The following is a 14877-nucleotide window of genomic DNA, read 5'->3' as shown; positions in this document are numbered from 1 at the left end:
TTACTATTGTCTGGAAAAGCTGCTATATTTTTCACTAAGCGATCTCGCATTTATCGATATATAACAGCGACTTTGAAACCTGCTCGATAATTCTGATCCATAACAGGGCAGACAGAAGACTATGAACCCAGAACTCATCTGCTCGATTGTCTTTGGGATCGCAGCAACGATACTCGCCTCGTTGGGCCTTATACAAAACTACCTTCGACAAAAACGACATAGTAAGTTTGTCGGTCATGCCTTTCGCCCAGTTTCTAGGTCTAATGCTCGAAGCAGACATAGATATTGAAGACCAAATCTCTCATGCTATTCAAATAAAGGTCGTCGAATCGATAAACATCTACAGTTATAATACTTGACAAGTCAAGAAAACTACTTTCATAGTAGCGAAACAAAAATTGGCTGTCCCGCCTTGGCCAAAATCCTACCTCTCAAGACAAAGTAGAGCTAGCATCAGCTGCCAGAATTATGTGCGTGCAATCGTCTCATCCTCACTTTCACTCTTTTCAGAAAGACCACTTCCACCTATAATCTGAAGAACATGTGACTACTTGGTGATGGTGTGTGAAAGTATCTGAAAGTATCTCATAGATGGATGGTGGAAATCTTGGTTAAGAGGCTAGTCATTCATCAGAGCAAACTGGAAGATGTCTATGGTTAACAGCGAGCACAGTGACCGAAGAGCGAAACAACAGGTCTCAAATTTGTGTTTTAGGATTTCATAGTTGTTGGGCAATCAGTACACCCTTGCACTTGGTTGTCAGACCTCATGTCATAAAGAGCTATGTATTTATGCCCTCTTCCTATATAATTCATTTCTCTCTTTCTTTGCCCTCTCTTGGTCTATGAATAAGGCGAAAGGACTCAGAAGCGAATGGTTATGTGACTTATCCCTGCTACTACGGGTTAGTCCGCAGTATACCTACGAGGTTCGTGGCTTCACGCACTTACCCAGATGCCTCTCTTGGAAGGATGCTGGTTCAATGTCAAGTATCTGAATACACCAACAATTTGAGAGAAAACGCTCACTCCCTATACGTTTTTAATATAAGCCCCGCATACGTTTACAGTATGCAGGAAGTCACTATACAAAATTACATAATTCAGAGATGTTGAATTTCCTGTCAAAACTCTGCAAGGGGTAAGTAAGCAATGGATGGAAAGGAAAAGCCGTAACTTGCGGTCTTAAACGAGATGCTCTGGTTATATATGATGTGACGTTCCCCGCATCGTTAGGTGCCTGGAAAATTACCCAAAGTAGACATTTCATCTCTAAACATCCACCAATCCCAGCTGCACGGAGTATTGCTACCACGAACACCGAGTTATTTGTTAATATTAAATACTCAACGATACTCAAGTATGGAGGGGCTTTTACTGAGCGCCCAAAATGCGTATCCTCGCGCTTCTCCTCCTCGTCCTCGGACTCTCATCCAGCCATTTCGTCTCTGCGACAGACAACGGCAAGACTACCGATGTGACTTGGGATCAATATAGTCTCTCCGTTAACGGGGAAAGAGTATTTGTCTTCTCCGGCGAATTTCATTACCAGCGACTCCCCGTGCCGGAGCTATGGCTCGATGTGTTTCAGAAGCTACGCTCGAATGGGTTTAATGCGGTGTCAAGTAAGTGGTTTGAATATGAAGTCTTCATGGAATTATCATTGGCTAATCTCCATTTCTAGTCTACTTCTTCTGGTCCTACCACTCTGCTTCAAAGGATACCTTTGACTTTGAAACCGGTGCTCACGATATCCAGCGCGTCTTCGACTATGCCAAACAGGCTGGTCTGTATGTGATCGCAAGAGCCGGTCCTTATGTCAATGCCGAGACCTCTGCTGGTGGTTTCGCGCTGTGGGCTTCTAATGGCCAGATGGGTAGTGCGCGCACCAGTGACTCGGCTTACCATAAGTCATGGTATCCCTGGATTCAGGAGGTCGGCAAGATCATCGCGGCAAACCAGATCACTAATGGTGGTTCAGTTATTCTCAACCAACATGAAAATGAGCTGCAAGAGACTACCCATAGTGCTGACAACACCCTTGTCAAATACATGGAGCAGATTGCTGCTGCTTTTGATGATGCTGGTATTGTCGTTCCGAGCTCGCATAATGAGAAGGGAATGCGCTCTATGAGTTGGTCCACTGATTACGAGGATGTTGGTGGTGCTGTCAATGTCTATGGTTTGGACTCTTATCCCGGTGGCTTGTCTTGCACCAATCCTAACACGGGATTTAATCTCGTCCGTACCTATGCGCAATGGTTTTCCAACTACAGCTACACCCAACCTAGCTACCTCCCCGAGTTTGAGGGTGGCTGGTTCTCAGCGTGGGGCTCAGGGTCTTTCTACGATACGTGTGCTGCGGAGCTTTCGCCTGAGTTTGCGGATGTTTACTACAAGAATAACGTCGGTTCCAGGGTTACCTTGCAGAACCTATATATGATATTTGGTGGCACTAGCTGGGGTCACAGCGCTGCTCCTGTTGTCTATACTTCCTATGACTATTCTGCTCCTTTGCGAGAGACTCGTGAGGTCCGTGACAAGCTCAAGCAGACTAAGTTGTTGGGCTTGTTTACTCGTGTTTCTTCTGGTCTTCTTCAGACCCAGATGGAAGGAAACGGAACGGGATATACCAGTGACGCAAGTATCTATACTTGGGCTTTGCGGAATCCGGAATCCGAAGCTGGCTTCTATGTTCTCGCACATGCTACCAGTTCGTCCCGTGATGTGACTACCTTTTCGTTGAATGTCAACACCTCGGCCGGTATGTATACAAGTTCAAATCAAGGATCTACGCTAACTGTCATGCCACAGATGCTATCACTATTCCAGATATTGAGCTGGCTGGCCGTCAAAGCAAGATCATAGTCACCGACTACCAGATTGGCAAGGTCTCGAGTCTTCTCTACTCATCGGCTGAAGTATTGACCTACGCCACTCTCGACGTGGATGTAATTGTCTTCTACTTGAACATCGGACAGAAAGGAATCTTCGTTTTCAAAGATACCCCGGCCCTCACTTTCCAGACATACGGAAATTCAAACGTGAGCTCTACTGCTTCAGACCACGGGACTCAATACTCCTATACCCAAGGCGATGGCACTACCGTGCTCGAATTCTCGAATGGGGTGCTTGTCTATCTGCTTGACAAAGAGACGGCATGGAATTTCTTCGCCGTTCCTACCACTTCTGATCCATCGGTGTCTCCTAGTGAGCAAATTCTTGCTCTTGGGCCTTATCTGGTTCGCACCGCCTCTGTTAGCGGAAACACGGTCAGCCTTGTTGGTGATAATGCTAACAAGACATCTATCGAGTAAGTTACTATGCTTGTTGTGATAGGAAACCTTGCTGATAACAGTAGGGTGTACACTGGGGATTCAAAGGTTACCAAGATCAAGTGGAATGGCAAGACAGTGTCGACCACCAAGACAAAGTATGGTAGTTTGATCGGTTTGGCTCCAGGAGCCGAAGATGCCAAAATCTCATTGCCAACCTTGAAGTCATGGAAGGCGCAAGATACCCTCCCAGAAATCAAGGCAGACTATGATGATTCTCGTTGGACAGTATGCAACAAGACGAGCTCGGTCAACTCTGTGGCTCCTCTCACACTCCCTGTACTCTACTCTGGGGACTATGGCTATCATGCTGGATCGAAGATCTACCGCGGTCGGTTTGATGGCACCACTGCAACAAGCGCCAATATCACTGTTCAAAATGGTGTCGCTGCTGGCTGGGTCGCCTGGCTGAACGGAGCCTACGTCGGAGGAGCTGTTGGTGATCCTGCACTAGCAGCAACATCAGACGAGCTCGATTTCAGCAAGGCTATCCTTGGTGAAACTGACAACGTTTTGACTATCGTCGCCGATTATACCGGCCATGATGAAGCTAATGTGAAGCCGAATGGCGCACAGAACCCTCGTGGTATCCTGGGTGCCACACTCACTGGCTCCAACTTCACTTCCTGGCGCATCCAAGGCAACGCAGGAGGCGAAGCCAATATTGATCCTGTTCGCGGACCCCTGAACGAAGGAGGTCTCTATGGAGAGCGCATGGGCTGGCATCTTCCAGGGTATAAGGCGTCCAAAGCTGCAACATCCTCCAGTCCCCTTGACGGGGTGTCGGGAGCCGAAGGCCGATTCTACACAACGACCTTCAAGCTGAACCTTGACTCCGACCTGGATGTTCCAATTGGTCTCCAGCTAGCTGCATCCGATACGCCTGCGGTGGTCCAGATCTTCATGAATGGATACCAGTTTGGCCATTATCTGCCGCACATTGGTCCACAGACAAAGTTCCCATTTCCGCCGGGAGTGATCAACAATCGTGGAGAGAACACATTGGCGATCAGCCTGTGGGCGCTGACCGATCAAGGCGCGAGCTTAAGTCAGGTGGAGCTAGTTGCATACGGTGCTTATCAGACTGGCTTCAACTTCAATCACGATTGGTCGTACTTGCAGCCACAGTGGAAGAGTAGAGCTGCATATGTGTAGTTGGGTGTTGATATGCAAAGGTACATTGCACTTGTTCTCGGGAGTAGTTCATGTTCCTGTCAACGTCTACGGTTCATACCGGATTTATATATGTATATACATAACTTGCTTCTTCACCAACATAGATGCAATAATATCCTCAATTCCAATTGAACCGAATTACAATACTCCAGAAACTTGAAATCACAAGAAAAAGGGAAACGCGAGTCCATTGTCCAGGCGACCAAGGCGATGCTGCCCAACGTCCACCGCCATTTACTCCACATCTTTTATCAACTCCATCTTTCCACGGACCAACTTGTATTCTGACTTCTATCTCTATGTCTATATGTTCTACTTCTTTTAATTTCTAATTTCACTATGGCTCGTCAATCAAGTGTGGATCTAGACTCGCCCGATCGGCCCTTTGACAACATCATCAACTTTCGCGATGTTGGCCGATCGGTAAATCAATTCTGTCGCAAAGAGTAAGTCATGTCTTGTCTCTATACGCGTTCAACTCCTCACTGATCATCATCCAGAATTCTCAAGGAAGGCGTCTTCTTTCGCAGCGCAAGGGTAAGTGACCCCGCTCTCTGAGACGTACGCGTTGTACACAATCTCACTGACGATGTTATAGCTTGACGATGCGTCAGAACGAGATAAACGGCGTCTAGCCGAGGGACTACACATTCACACCGTCATTGATCTTCGCTCATCGTATGTTTTCCCAGAGAAAATGAAACAGAAGCAGAATGAACTCGAACTAACCCAATACAGAACAGAACACCAAATGGGGACGCGGAAACGTCGCAGCGAGAATGCCAACTCGTCTGAGATCGACCTGACTGATGCTCCTGTCCCTTCAAATCCTGACGAGCACCTGCTTCAAATTCCCGGCTCTGAACGTGTCTTGATCAGTCTGACGGGCAAGGGGTTCGAGCGCGCGTTACTATGGAAATTGGACTGGATGACTTACCTGTATGTTTCCCTGCTTGTCAACTTTTTTTGCATATGATGTCATATATGGAAGTTGAGATGGAAGAGGAATCAGAATTGAATGCATATACTGATGAACCTCTGCAGGAAAGCGATCGGCCTCGTAACAACAGGCTACCGCAATGATGCAGTCCGTCTAGTATGTGGACAAGCCATGCAGCCGCGCGGGTTAACAGGTCTAGCGCAAGATACTCTGGACTCGAGTATGACAGAGATGCGCACAGTCTTTGAGATACTTGCTCGGGAAGAGAGCTATCCTACGCTAGTGCATTGCACGCAAGGAAAAGATCGGACGGGACTGGTGATTCTGCTGATGCTACTTCTTGCTGGTGAGGCCGTACCAACGGATGCTGTTGTGGATGATTATATTCGGTCTGAGCTGGAGCTTGTTCCTGAATTTGAGGAGCGCATGAAGGAGATTCGGGCGCTTGGGCTTGGAGAAGACTATACGCGTTGTCCTCCCGGCTTTGTTACTGATACCACTGAATATCTGAAAGAGCGATATGGTGGTGTCGAGGGGTATCTGGAGAGGATTGGGATCGACTCTGAGATGCAGGACTGCATTCGGCGGAAGTTGTTGGCTTGAGATGGTCTTTTTGGTTCGTTTTTCTTTCTCGAGAGATTTGTACATTCTTGTCTCTCTGTATTTCGATATGGGAATTGTAAATACGTTAATTACCCTGGCATACTGTGGAATTGGAAGCATTGACATAGCAAAGAATGAGACTTGATGAGCTTAATACTAACAGCAAATTGACGATCACACGAGGAAGAGACTAGAATTGGTCTGCAGAGCTGAATATAAGATGGATGAAAACAATGAATGAAACGGTGCACTCACAGCTGAAGCTTTCGTGCAGACTGTCCTATACTTCATGGCACTGTATACAAGTTTGTCACTCCTATTTTATCATTTTGATTTGTGTTTCGGGTTCTTGATCCTACGGCAATGACAAGTATTGCTGAGGAAGTGAAAAGTTGTATGATTTAAAAACTTTAAAGCCGTGGCAAAATTGTAGCAGTATATCCCAAACACCAGACAGAAGATGTGTATCAACGAAAACCGAAAGAAAACAAAAACAAAAACAAAAACATAGGTGTATCAAAAATCGTCCACATCATATAATTACACATGGGAAATATAAGCAAGCAATGTAATATGTAATCTTGAAGGAAAAGAAATTCTCAAACACGCTGGCCACGATAGAAGCCTGAGTTCGGGCCCATGGAGTCGTGGGTCAGGGGCTCTTCAATGGAAACGCCCTCAGAGTTTCCATTGTATCCTGCCTGGGCCATCTCCACGTGCTTGTGGCCCTGGGGCAAGTGGTGGCGGGTTCGAACAGAAGGCAGGAGATCGATCAAGAAGGAGAGAACGTAACCGGTGAAGACAAAGGCAATCACCCATTCTAAAACCGCACCGGGGTCTTTCTTGGCTATGTCATTGCTGCCCATGCAAACACCGAAGCCAATGGCAAGTCCAACCTCGATGATGATAAAGGCGACCTTGATGAAGAAGCTGACTAGCAGGATGCGGTGCTCGTGGCGGTAGAAGATTCCGATGCGGAGGTACTCGATACAGATGAGGATCGCACTGATCACGTATCCAACGCTAAACAGAAAGCGTTAGTAAGTTGTTGCTGCTTATTGATATTGACGACTCACATGAACAAGGCGAGGAACCCATCGTGGAGCTTTGGGTGGCGCAGTGTGTCGAAACATGAAAGCAGGATGAGACCGGCGGCACCGGCAACAGCGAAGAAGATCGAGGCACCAGCGCAACCCTTGTCGAATTTACCCTTGTTCGGGACCAGTTGGCCGGCGTGTCGAAGCCATCGCTCCGAAATGATTCCCAAATCGAAGAACACAACTGTGACCACACTTCCTGCAATGAAGAGTGGCTTCAGGCCCTGCGCTCCGACATCCGAGATGTACCTGCAGCAATCCTGTTAGCTTGTGCCTCGGTGGGGTTTGAAAAGGCGACATACGCAATGTTCTGTCCAGTTTCCATGCTAGCATAGTGTGGCCTGCCCACCACGACCCAGGTGACAAGCATAGCAATCAGCATCGCTTGGAGTACAATGTTAGCTGCAGTTCAGACTGAAACATCTATCCAAGCTTGACTTACCAACCCACATGCATGCTGAGACTAGCGGGAATAACCAGAATGATACGAGCCACATCTTTGGGAAATTCTTGGCTTTGACACGAATGCAATAAAGCGAGGGAAATCTTGGACTCGGGTGGTTCCACGCGTCGGAAGGCCCGGTTCAATAAGAGAATGCGACTCGAGGTCGAATAGGAAGTACAATAGGATCTGCAGATTCTCGTTAGTCGCAAGTTCTCCACGCGACTGTTTCTGCAAGATCCTGTGGAGCCGATGTGTGCAACTCACCTATTTCGCTTTTATTTACAATGTTTCGGGCTGGTATACAGCATTCCAGGGTAGCAATGATTGGCGCTCTCTGGAGTCGAGAGCCGGTAAATACAGTGGCGGGATGGCAAGGGATATCGAGAGACCAGAGGAATTATCATGCGCCAGGGGCGAATATCTCCTGCAAAGAATCGGAGAAGTCAACCGCTTATTGAGAAGATGAAGATGAAATGACTGGGGGAAAAATGAGTTATATGAGGTAGACCGACGTCATCAGCTGCCAAGGCAGCGTCGCAATAAAACCGTCGTAAAGGACCCACAGCGCAAAATATAGGTCTTCAGACATGAAAAGAAAACTCGAATGCCTATTTGTCCTGCCACGATGATCTGCCTATAATTCGGGTGGCTGAACGCCTTGGCGCATTTAGGGGCTTACACTTCCGCCATAGCCGGTCTATACCTATGGATGATAATCTGCAGCCATGGTTGTAGCATTATATGCATTCTATTTCTACCGACGCCACTCGGGGATCTCCCGGCAAACAAACACCGAAATAATTTTATGCGTATATCAGGGCAACCGCGAGAGACATTTCCATCATCGATTAATCCGCTTACGAGCAACTCGACTTGCTCCAGAAACAGCCGTCCGCTTCACAGTTGGCGGGGCCGGCCGCTCTTGGACCTTGACGATCTGCACTTCGTCGTCACTGCTCTCCGATTCCTCTTCGCTGGATATCTCAGACTCGGATTCTGCCTTTTCACCCCTGGGTTGAGTGCGTGTATCCCGGGGGGATTGATAGGCTTGGTATGATGAGCCCGAGCCCGAAGGGTAACTCATACGACTCTGGGGTCCAACTCTAAGTTCGGTGGGGAGTTGCGGCTGGTAGGGTGCTTCTCCGTATGGCGTCATCTGCATTTGGTTGTAATACGATGGCGCCCATTGGGGATCATCTGGTAGAGGCCGCTGGTACATTGGCGATGACTGCAGGGACTGCGACCGGCCATTCGAAGCAAAACGTTCAGGGGTATAAGACGAGTAGGTAGGTCGAAGAGGCGAGCCGGACTGTTGCGGACGAAGTGATTGGGTTGTCGGGGTCCGCGGACGCGCAGACGAGGAACTGGAAGGTCGCGAAGCACCTGGGCCACGAGCCCATCCATTGGTCTCAGGGGCAAATGCCGGATACGATCCCGGATGTGGCTCTGGTGCGGCGCTTCGTCGAGATGATGGACGGGACACGGAACTGGCGGAATTAGTAGACTGCTTTGGACGCCGCGATCCGTTTGGGCCGTCCATCTGTTGACGCTTTCTCTCCAGGGCATCCAGCTCGCGGTTCGATAGCCGGACATTCTTCTGTCCTAACATTTGGGCCCGACGAATTCGCTCCAGCGCCTTGTCCACCAACTGATCCTCCTTGTCCCGCATAGCCAGTTGAACCGCATAGGCCACTGTGCTATCCTCGTGGTCGTATAAGTCGAAGTCACCCCCATCCACCAATTCATCATCCGTCAAGTCACCGTAGTCCGACCGCCTCCGCGGCCCTCGCCCCCCATACTCCAGTTGTCGCATGTAGCGCCCACTTCGCACCATTTCCCGTCCATAAGCATCCTCTTCGCTGTCCACCTCCTCCACTCGCGCCTCGTCCCACGCGCGTCCCCGGTTGTGTCTCCCCGTTCGTGCCCCCGGTGGTCTTCCCCATGAGGGCATATCGTAAGGAGCTCGCGGTCGACCACCTAGACCGCCTCCTCGGAAAAAGCATTCTCAATCGGCTTATCCAGTAGGGCCGCGTGGCCGAAGACGGTCACACCGGTTGCGCCGATCAGCCACAGGACAGTGGACAAGGGCGAGGCCCAGATACCCAGGGGAACGCCGACAATGAGCATTCCGGTGTAGAGCTGGGAGGTGTTGAAGCGCTGGAAGCCCAGATCCAGGTCGCGACCTTCAAGCTTGCCAATTCCGTAGAAACCTCCGGTCATGAAGATGATGACAAACAGCAGGAGAGGGTTGGTCAACAAGCTGTAGATGCTGAGCATGACGAAGACGACGGCATAATTGCTGGAGAAGTAGGACAAGTTGTAGTTGACGCGACTCTGGACCTCACCGAAGTTGGCGGGCTTGGACAGGCGCTTGATGTCGAGGAATTCGGAGACTGGCTTGAGGTTGGCGAAGCGCGTGGTCAGGGAGGTGCTGCGGATGTTGTTGAAGCGATCGCCAAATCGCGAAGTGATCGCGTCAATCGGGATGGAGACCATATTGAAGATAGAGGAAAAAAGCTGAGAGCTGAAAGATGAAAGATGAAAGAGGCTGAAGGTAAAGGTGAGGTGGAGAAACGAGAGTTGGCCAGATAAGAAGGAAGAGAGATGTTTTGAGGCAGTCACTTTTTTTTTACCTTGCCCCTTTCGAGTTTAGTCAGTCACAGAACGGCCGATCTGTCAGCCCTGAAAGGTGAAAGGTGTCAAGATGAGGACAAAAGGACAAGCGTGAAATTAGGTAGACGAAATGTCTCTAAGAATAGAAAGTGGTTCCTTTTCAGGCCTCACTGGGAGCGGAAGTTCCCACTCCGGATGCGAGACCTGCGAGACCTGCGAGACCGTGACCAAACCAGAAGAACCAAGGATCTGTGAGATAGAAAAGGCTACAGACTCCTATATATACGTGTCTACTTGTAACAAATCACTAGTAATGCAGCTGTAAGTCGAGGTCTCGATTGGGCCACGTTGGTGGATCGAAGCCCGACCGCTTTTTCCCTCGAATACATGTCCAACTCCTTTGCCTATTCGTCCACACGCATCTGTTCGGCTTTGCGGCATTGACCGCCATCATGAAGTTCCTATTACTGTCTCTCTTTATATGCTTTAGTCTGGTCGCCGCCTGGTCCAAGGAAGGTGGGGATTGTTTACCCTGACCCTGAAAGCTCCATGCTGATAGTATTTCACAGACTATGAGATCTTTGGTCTACGCGATGATGTGGCCTCAAATGAAGGTGCCAATGTGACCTTCTATGGTGCGTGAAGATACCCTAGATCCTTGCCATTGCAGGTTTTTGCTCTATCATTGTTCTTTTTTTTTTTTTTTTTGCGCCTCAGGGATAAACATCTGACTTCCATCATCCTGCAGATTTCCTTGAGATCCGCCCCAATGCCAATCAGGAACAGATCACCAAGGCTTACCGCAAGAAGTCGAGAATCCTCCACCCCGACAAAGTGAAGCGCGCCTTTGTCGCCAACTACTCCAAGGACAAGTCCAAGGCCAAGTCGAAGCAGGGTGTCAATGTCAATAAGGGTCCTTCTCAGCGTGAGATCGCGGCTGCTGTCAAGGATGCCGATGCTCGCTCTACCCGTCTGAACCTGGTTGCCAACGTTCTGCGTGGTCCAGGCCGTGAACGCTACGATCACTTCCTCCGCCATGGTTTCCCCCTGTGGAAGGGGACAGGATACTACTACTCCCGCTTCCGTCCTGGTCTGGGCTCCGTGTTGGCTGGTTTGTTCCTGGTCTTCGGCGGTGGTGCACACTACGCTGCTTTGATCCTTGGTTGGAAGAGGCAGCGTGAGTTTGTGGATCGCTACATTCGTCAGGCCCGCAGAGCTGCCTGGGGAGACGAGACTGGTGTCCGTGGTATCCCTGGAATCGACTCGGCTGCTGCTGCTGCTGCTCCTGCTTCTGCCTCCGAGTCTGAAGCCGGAGCCGTGGCCGTGAACCGCCGCCAGAAGCGAATGATGGACAAGGAGAACAAGAAGGACAAAAAGGGAGGAGGTCGTGGTAGCGCTCGTGCCTCTGGAACATCCACACCTACCGAGATCACTAGCAGCACTGGCGAGCGCAAGCGCGTTGTTGCTGAGAATGGCAAGGTTTTGATTGTCGACTCCATTGGCAATGTGTTCTTGGAAGAGCAGAACGAGGATGGTGAACGTCAGGAGTTCCTGCTTGACATTGATCAGATCGAGCGCCCTACCATCCGTGAAACGATGCTGTGCAAGCTTCCCATCTGGTGTTTCAACCGGACTGTTGGCCGGGTGTTGGGCATCTCTCCCGCTGAGGAGGAAGAGTTTGAGGATATCGATGAGCCAGTCGAGGAAGCTAGTGAGACCACTGCTACTTCGACCCGGTCTTCTCGCAAGCGTTCCAAGCGCTCCCAGCGATCATAGACTTGCTTAAAAGGGTGCATACTCAATCGTATCAAACATCTTGGGCGTTGGTCATTGCTTTCTCTGATCACAAAAGTTGGCTATAGAGTTGTCGGATAGGCAATACCATGGGAATTTAACTGTACACATACTTGAAGAAAAAGAAGAAGAAGACCGAAAAGTTCACTTTGTAGAGCAAAATGACACGAGTTGACCAAGAGCCATAAGTAATGGTAATATGCTCCGTAATCCTTGTGATATGTGACATTTACGATTTGCCAGCCACATCGGAAGATCTGTTCAGCGGCGGGTCTACGCAGTGGCCAAATCATATCCTGCCAGTGAGATGCAGACACACCTCTAGTGTGGTGTATAGCTGTCCAACGGGGCATACCCACTTGGGTACCAATTCTTGACTTAGATAATGAGGAGGCCCCCATGGTTCGTCTGAGTGGGGATTTGAATAGTTTCATTGTCGATAACAAAAGCTTTTCAAGATAATGATTCTATCGAATCCAGACGAGCCTCCCAGTACATGACAAGAACGCAGAAAGAATGTGAAAAATAACGCAATTTCAGAGGAATCAAGTGCAAAAAGAGACAATGGTGTATCATCATGATCGTTAAGGGAGTATCGCAAATCGTGGAATGGACTGAATAACTAGCCCGGCTGTGCATGTTTAAGCAAACATCTTAGCAATGTTCATGAGGCTACTGATGTTCTCCCCAATACCTCTGCCAGCGCCCTCCTCGAGTCCGCGGGAAGAATGCGCCGCACTGCCGCCTAGTGCACTAATGACTGCATGGGGCAAGCGAATTCCGATCATAGCCAGCAGTTTGGGCAGAACACCGCTAGTCAGAAGAGGCAGGATGACCATCATGAAGACCTTCATGGGGTTACGACGGGCATAGCGAGCAATATCACGGAACAGGCGCTTGATATCGCGAATCATGCGCTGGACGAATCCCTCCCGAGGCCGGGCTCGTCGCGACGAAGATGACGAGAAAGATGAGAAGACCGATGGGCTTGAGCGTCCTCCTGTTCGACCTCCACCCAGACCACCGAAGAAGGATGGCGCAGAGTGTCGCGAATGATGAGTTGAGTAGCCTGACTTGGGGCGTGTCGGCGACCGACGGCGCACATAGCCCGCCGACGACACAGATGATCGACCATCGAACCAACCCATGGTGTTGATTTTGTGAAGCTGCTTACTGGTACAGCACTGTGTGGGAATTGAGTGTCCTGGATTGAGGTTGTCCTAGGCAATTGCGGGTTGGTACACAGTTGAAGATTCTTGGAGATGCGATTGCGCAAGGAATTCCCAGATGGCTCCTTTTGAGACTGGGTTTTTTTGCCCTTCTGTGTGGCAACTCAAAAGAGCAAAAAGAGACCGATGCAAGTCAGCCACTAAGAGCTGCAGCGATGCGCAATGTGTGTGGTCTAGGCCGCTGTGTGCATCTGCTCCACCACAGATGTGCTGTGCAGGTATGGAGTCCTCTTCTGTGACAGCTGGCAGTTGCAATCTCAGGGGAAGAGAGAGAAAGAAACACAGTAGGTTTCATTCGAACGAATCAAAGTCAGGAATCTCAGGAGTTAGAGAGTAATTACCCCTGTGCGGAATAAGGTGGCTGGGGTGTCGCAAGCTGAACTTAGTCCTGAACCCCGTTTTGCCTTAGACACTGCATGTCTGAGACTGGCCCCTCCATTTGGAGTACATGTAGTCCATTTGGCAATTTCATCTCGGGATGAATTCAAGTATATATCTGACTATATAAAATACACTTGTCTACAATTAAAGTGAACCATGGGAACCTGGAATTGTTGCCTCAGGCGTGAGCGACGTCACTCCATGTGATGTGGCATTCCACTCTGCCTTGTAGATTCTGTATTACTTCTCTTTCTTCATATCTTCACAGTCTGGACCATGTCGAGTGCGTTGATCATACCCCACTATTTGATTACTTATACTGACTCTTGAATAGGCCCCGATTACTGTATGCCCCTCAGTACCTTACGACGACTCCACCTAACATAGACTACAGACAAGATTTTAGGAATCTCTCAGGATGCCACGCAATCACAGATCCGCAGCGCATACAAGAGGTTAGTGCATTAAATCAGTATTAGCAGTGACTGTCTAAAAAGTGTGCAGGGAATCATTGAAATCCCACCCTGATCGAGTCCCGGCCGACTCCCCAGAGAGACCTGCAAGGACACGAAAGTTTCAGGATATCAACGACGCCTACTATACTCTATCTGACCCTGCACGTCGCCGAGAGTACGACGCTGCTCGCGCATACGAAGCAGCAGACCAGGAAGCGGAAGAGGAGGTGCCACCTAGTGGCGGCAGTGGGTTCTCTTGGTCCAACTTTGGATTTAGCGGCAATCGCGATGACCGTGACAGCAACCAATTTGGGTCCGTTTTCGAAGAGATGCTGCGCGAAGAAGGTCTGGCCGAGGAAAATGATGGAGAGGGCGGCAGGCGAACTCGCCCAACCGGCCGATTTTGGGCACTAGTCGGGGGTGTCAGTGGAGGTGCTTTGGGTTTCATCGTGGGAAATGTCCCGGGAGCGCTAGCTGGTGCTGTTGCTGGAAATAGACTAGGTGCTGTCCGTGACGCCAAGGGCAAAAGTGTCTATGAAGTTTTCTTGGACCTTCCACAGCCAGATCGAACGCGGCTCTTGAGCGAACTGGCAGCCAAGATGTTCCAGTCCACAATGGGACGCTGAGCCTGTGCCTTTTGCTTATTGGCTTAGGCGTTTAGGAGTTGGAATAGTATGGGGTGGAATAGGAATTTGTATATAGGTAGTACAATTTAGGTAGAATAACACACATGGTATAGAGTAGTATACACTTGATACCCCTCATACTATCTTATCGATAACAATCAGGTACGGAGTAGGCTCGGATCA

General features: G+C 49.4%; 8 protein-coding genes across 8 annotated transcripts; 4 read left to right on the top strand and 4 right to left on the bottom strand.

Moving 5' to 3' along the window:
• Positions 1–1390: 1390 nt before the first annotated feature.
• Positions 1391–4490, top strand: N7508_004541 (glycoside hydrolase family 35 protein; the record flags this gene model as incomplete). The annotated part of the gene is made up of 4 exons (XM_058462607.1): positions 1391–1625; positions 1685–2764; positions 2815–3313; positions 3362–4490. 4 exons carry the CDS (start codon positions 1391–1393, stop codon positions 4488–4490), a joined length of 2943 nt encoding a protein of 980 aa, XP_058321232.1.
• A 360-nt stretch (positions 4491–4850) lies between these two features.
• N7508_004540 (tyrosine-protein phosphatase) lies at positions 4851–6054 on the top strand (the record flags this gene model as incomplete). The annotated part of the gene is made up of 5 exons (XM_058462606.1): positions 4851–4957; positions 5012–5048; positions 5110–5189; positions 5250–5450; positions 5556–6054. The coding sequence occupies 5 exons, from the start codon at positions 4851–4853 to the stop codon at positions 6052–6054; spliced, it is 924 nt and encodes a 307-aa protein (XP_058321231.1).
• A 599-nt stretch (positions 6055–6653) lies between these two features.
• On the bottom strand, positions 6654–7648 carry N7508_004539 (Frag1/DRAM/Sfk1 family protein; the record flags this gene model as incomplete). Its single annotated transcript, XM_058462605.1, has 4 exons — positions 6654–7077; positions 7131–7400; positions 7454–7535; positions 7594–7648. The coding sequence occupies 4 exons, from the start codon at positions 7646–7648 to the stop codon at positions 6654–6656; spliced, it is 831 nt and encodes a 276-aa protein (XP_058321230.1).
• Positions 7649–8437: 789 nt separating this feature from the next.
• On the bottom strand, positions 8438–9547 carry N7508_004538 (uncharacterized protein; the record flags this gene model as incomplete). Its single annotated transcript, XM_058462604.1, has 1 exon — positions 8438–9547. The coding sequence occupies one exon, from the start codon at positions 9545–9547 to the stop codon at positions 8438–8440; it is 1110 nt and encodes a 369-aa protein (XP_058321229.1).
• Positions 9548–9573: 26 nt separating this feature from the next.
• N7508_004537 (putative COPII vesicles protein Yip3) lies at positions 9574–10092 on the bottom strand (the record flags this gene model as incomplete). The annotated part of the gene is made up of 1 exon (XM_058462603.1): positions 9574–10092. One exon carries the CDS (start codon positions 10090–10092, stop codon positions 9574–9576), a length of 519 nt encoding a protein of 172 aa, XP_058321228.1.
• Positions 10093–10661: 569 nt separating this feature from the next.
• Positions 10662–11985, top strand: N7508_004536 (uncharacterized protein; the record flags this gene model as incomplete). The annotated part of the gene is made up of 3 exons (XM_058462602.1): positions 10662–10725; positions 10779–10844; positions 10958–11985. 3 exons carry the CDS (start codon positions 10662–10664, stop codon positions 11983–11985), a joined length of 1158 nt encoding a protein of 385 aa, XP_058321227.1.
• A 659-nt stretch (positions 11986–12644) lies between these two features.
• N7508_004535 (uncharacterized protein) lies at positions 12645–13151 on the bottom strand (the record flags this gene model as incomplete). The annotated part of the gene is made up of 1 exon (XM_058462601.1): positions 12645–13151. The coding sequence occupies one exon, from the start codon at positions 13149–13151 to the stop codon at positions 12645–12647; it is 507 nt and encodes a 168-aa protein (XP_058321226.1).
• A 738-nt stretch (positions 13152–13889) lies between these two features.
• On the top strand, positions 13890–14694 carry N7508_004534 (putative DnaJ chaperone (Caj1); the record flags this gene model as incomplete). Its single annotated transcript, XM_058462600.1, has 4 exons — positions 13890–13896; positions 13948–13959; positions 14008–14068; positions 14118–14694. The coding sequence occupies 4 exons, from the start codon at positions 13890–13892 to the stop codon at positions 14692–14694; spliced, it is 657 nt and encodes a 218-aa protein (XP_058321225.1).
• Positions 14695–14877: the final 183 nt, after the last annotated feature.

This window comes from Penicillium antarcticum (assembly GCF_028974205.1).
Source record: "Penicillium antarcticum strain IBT 31339 chromosome Unknown utg000004l_segment0_segment0, whole genome shotgun sequence".
NCBI classification, from domain to species: Eukaryota; Fungi; Ascomycota; class Eurotiomycetes; order Eurotiales; family Aspergillaceae; genus Penicillium; species Penicillium antarcticum.
This window is presented reverse-complemented; position numbering and strand designations above follow the sequence as displayed.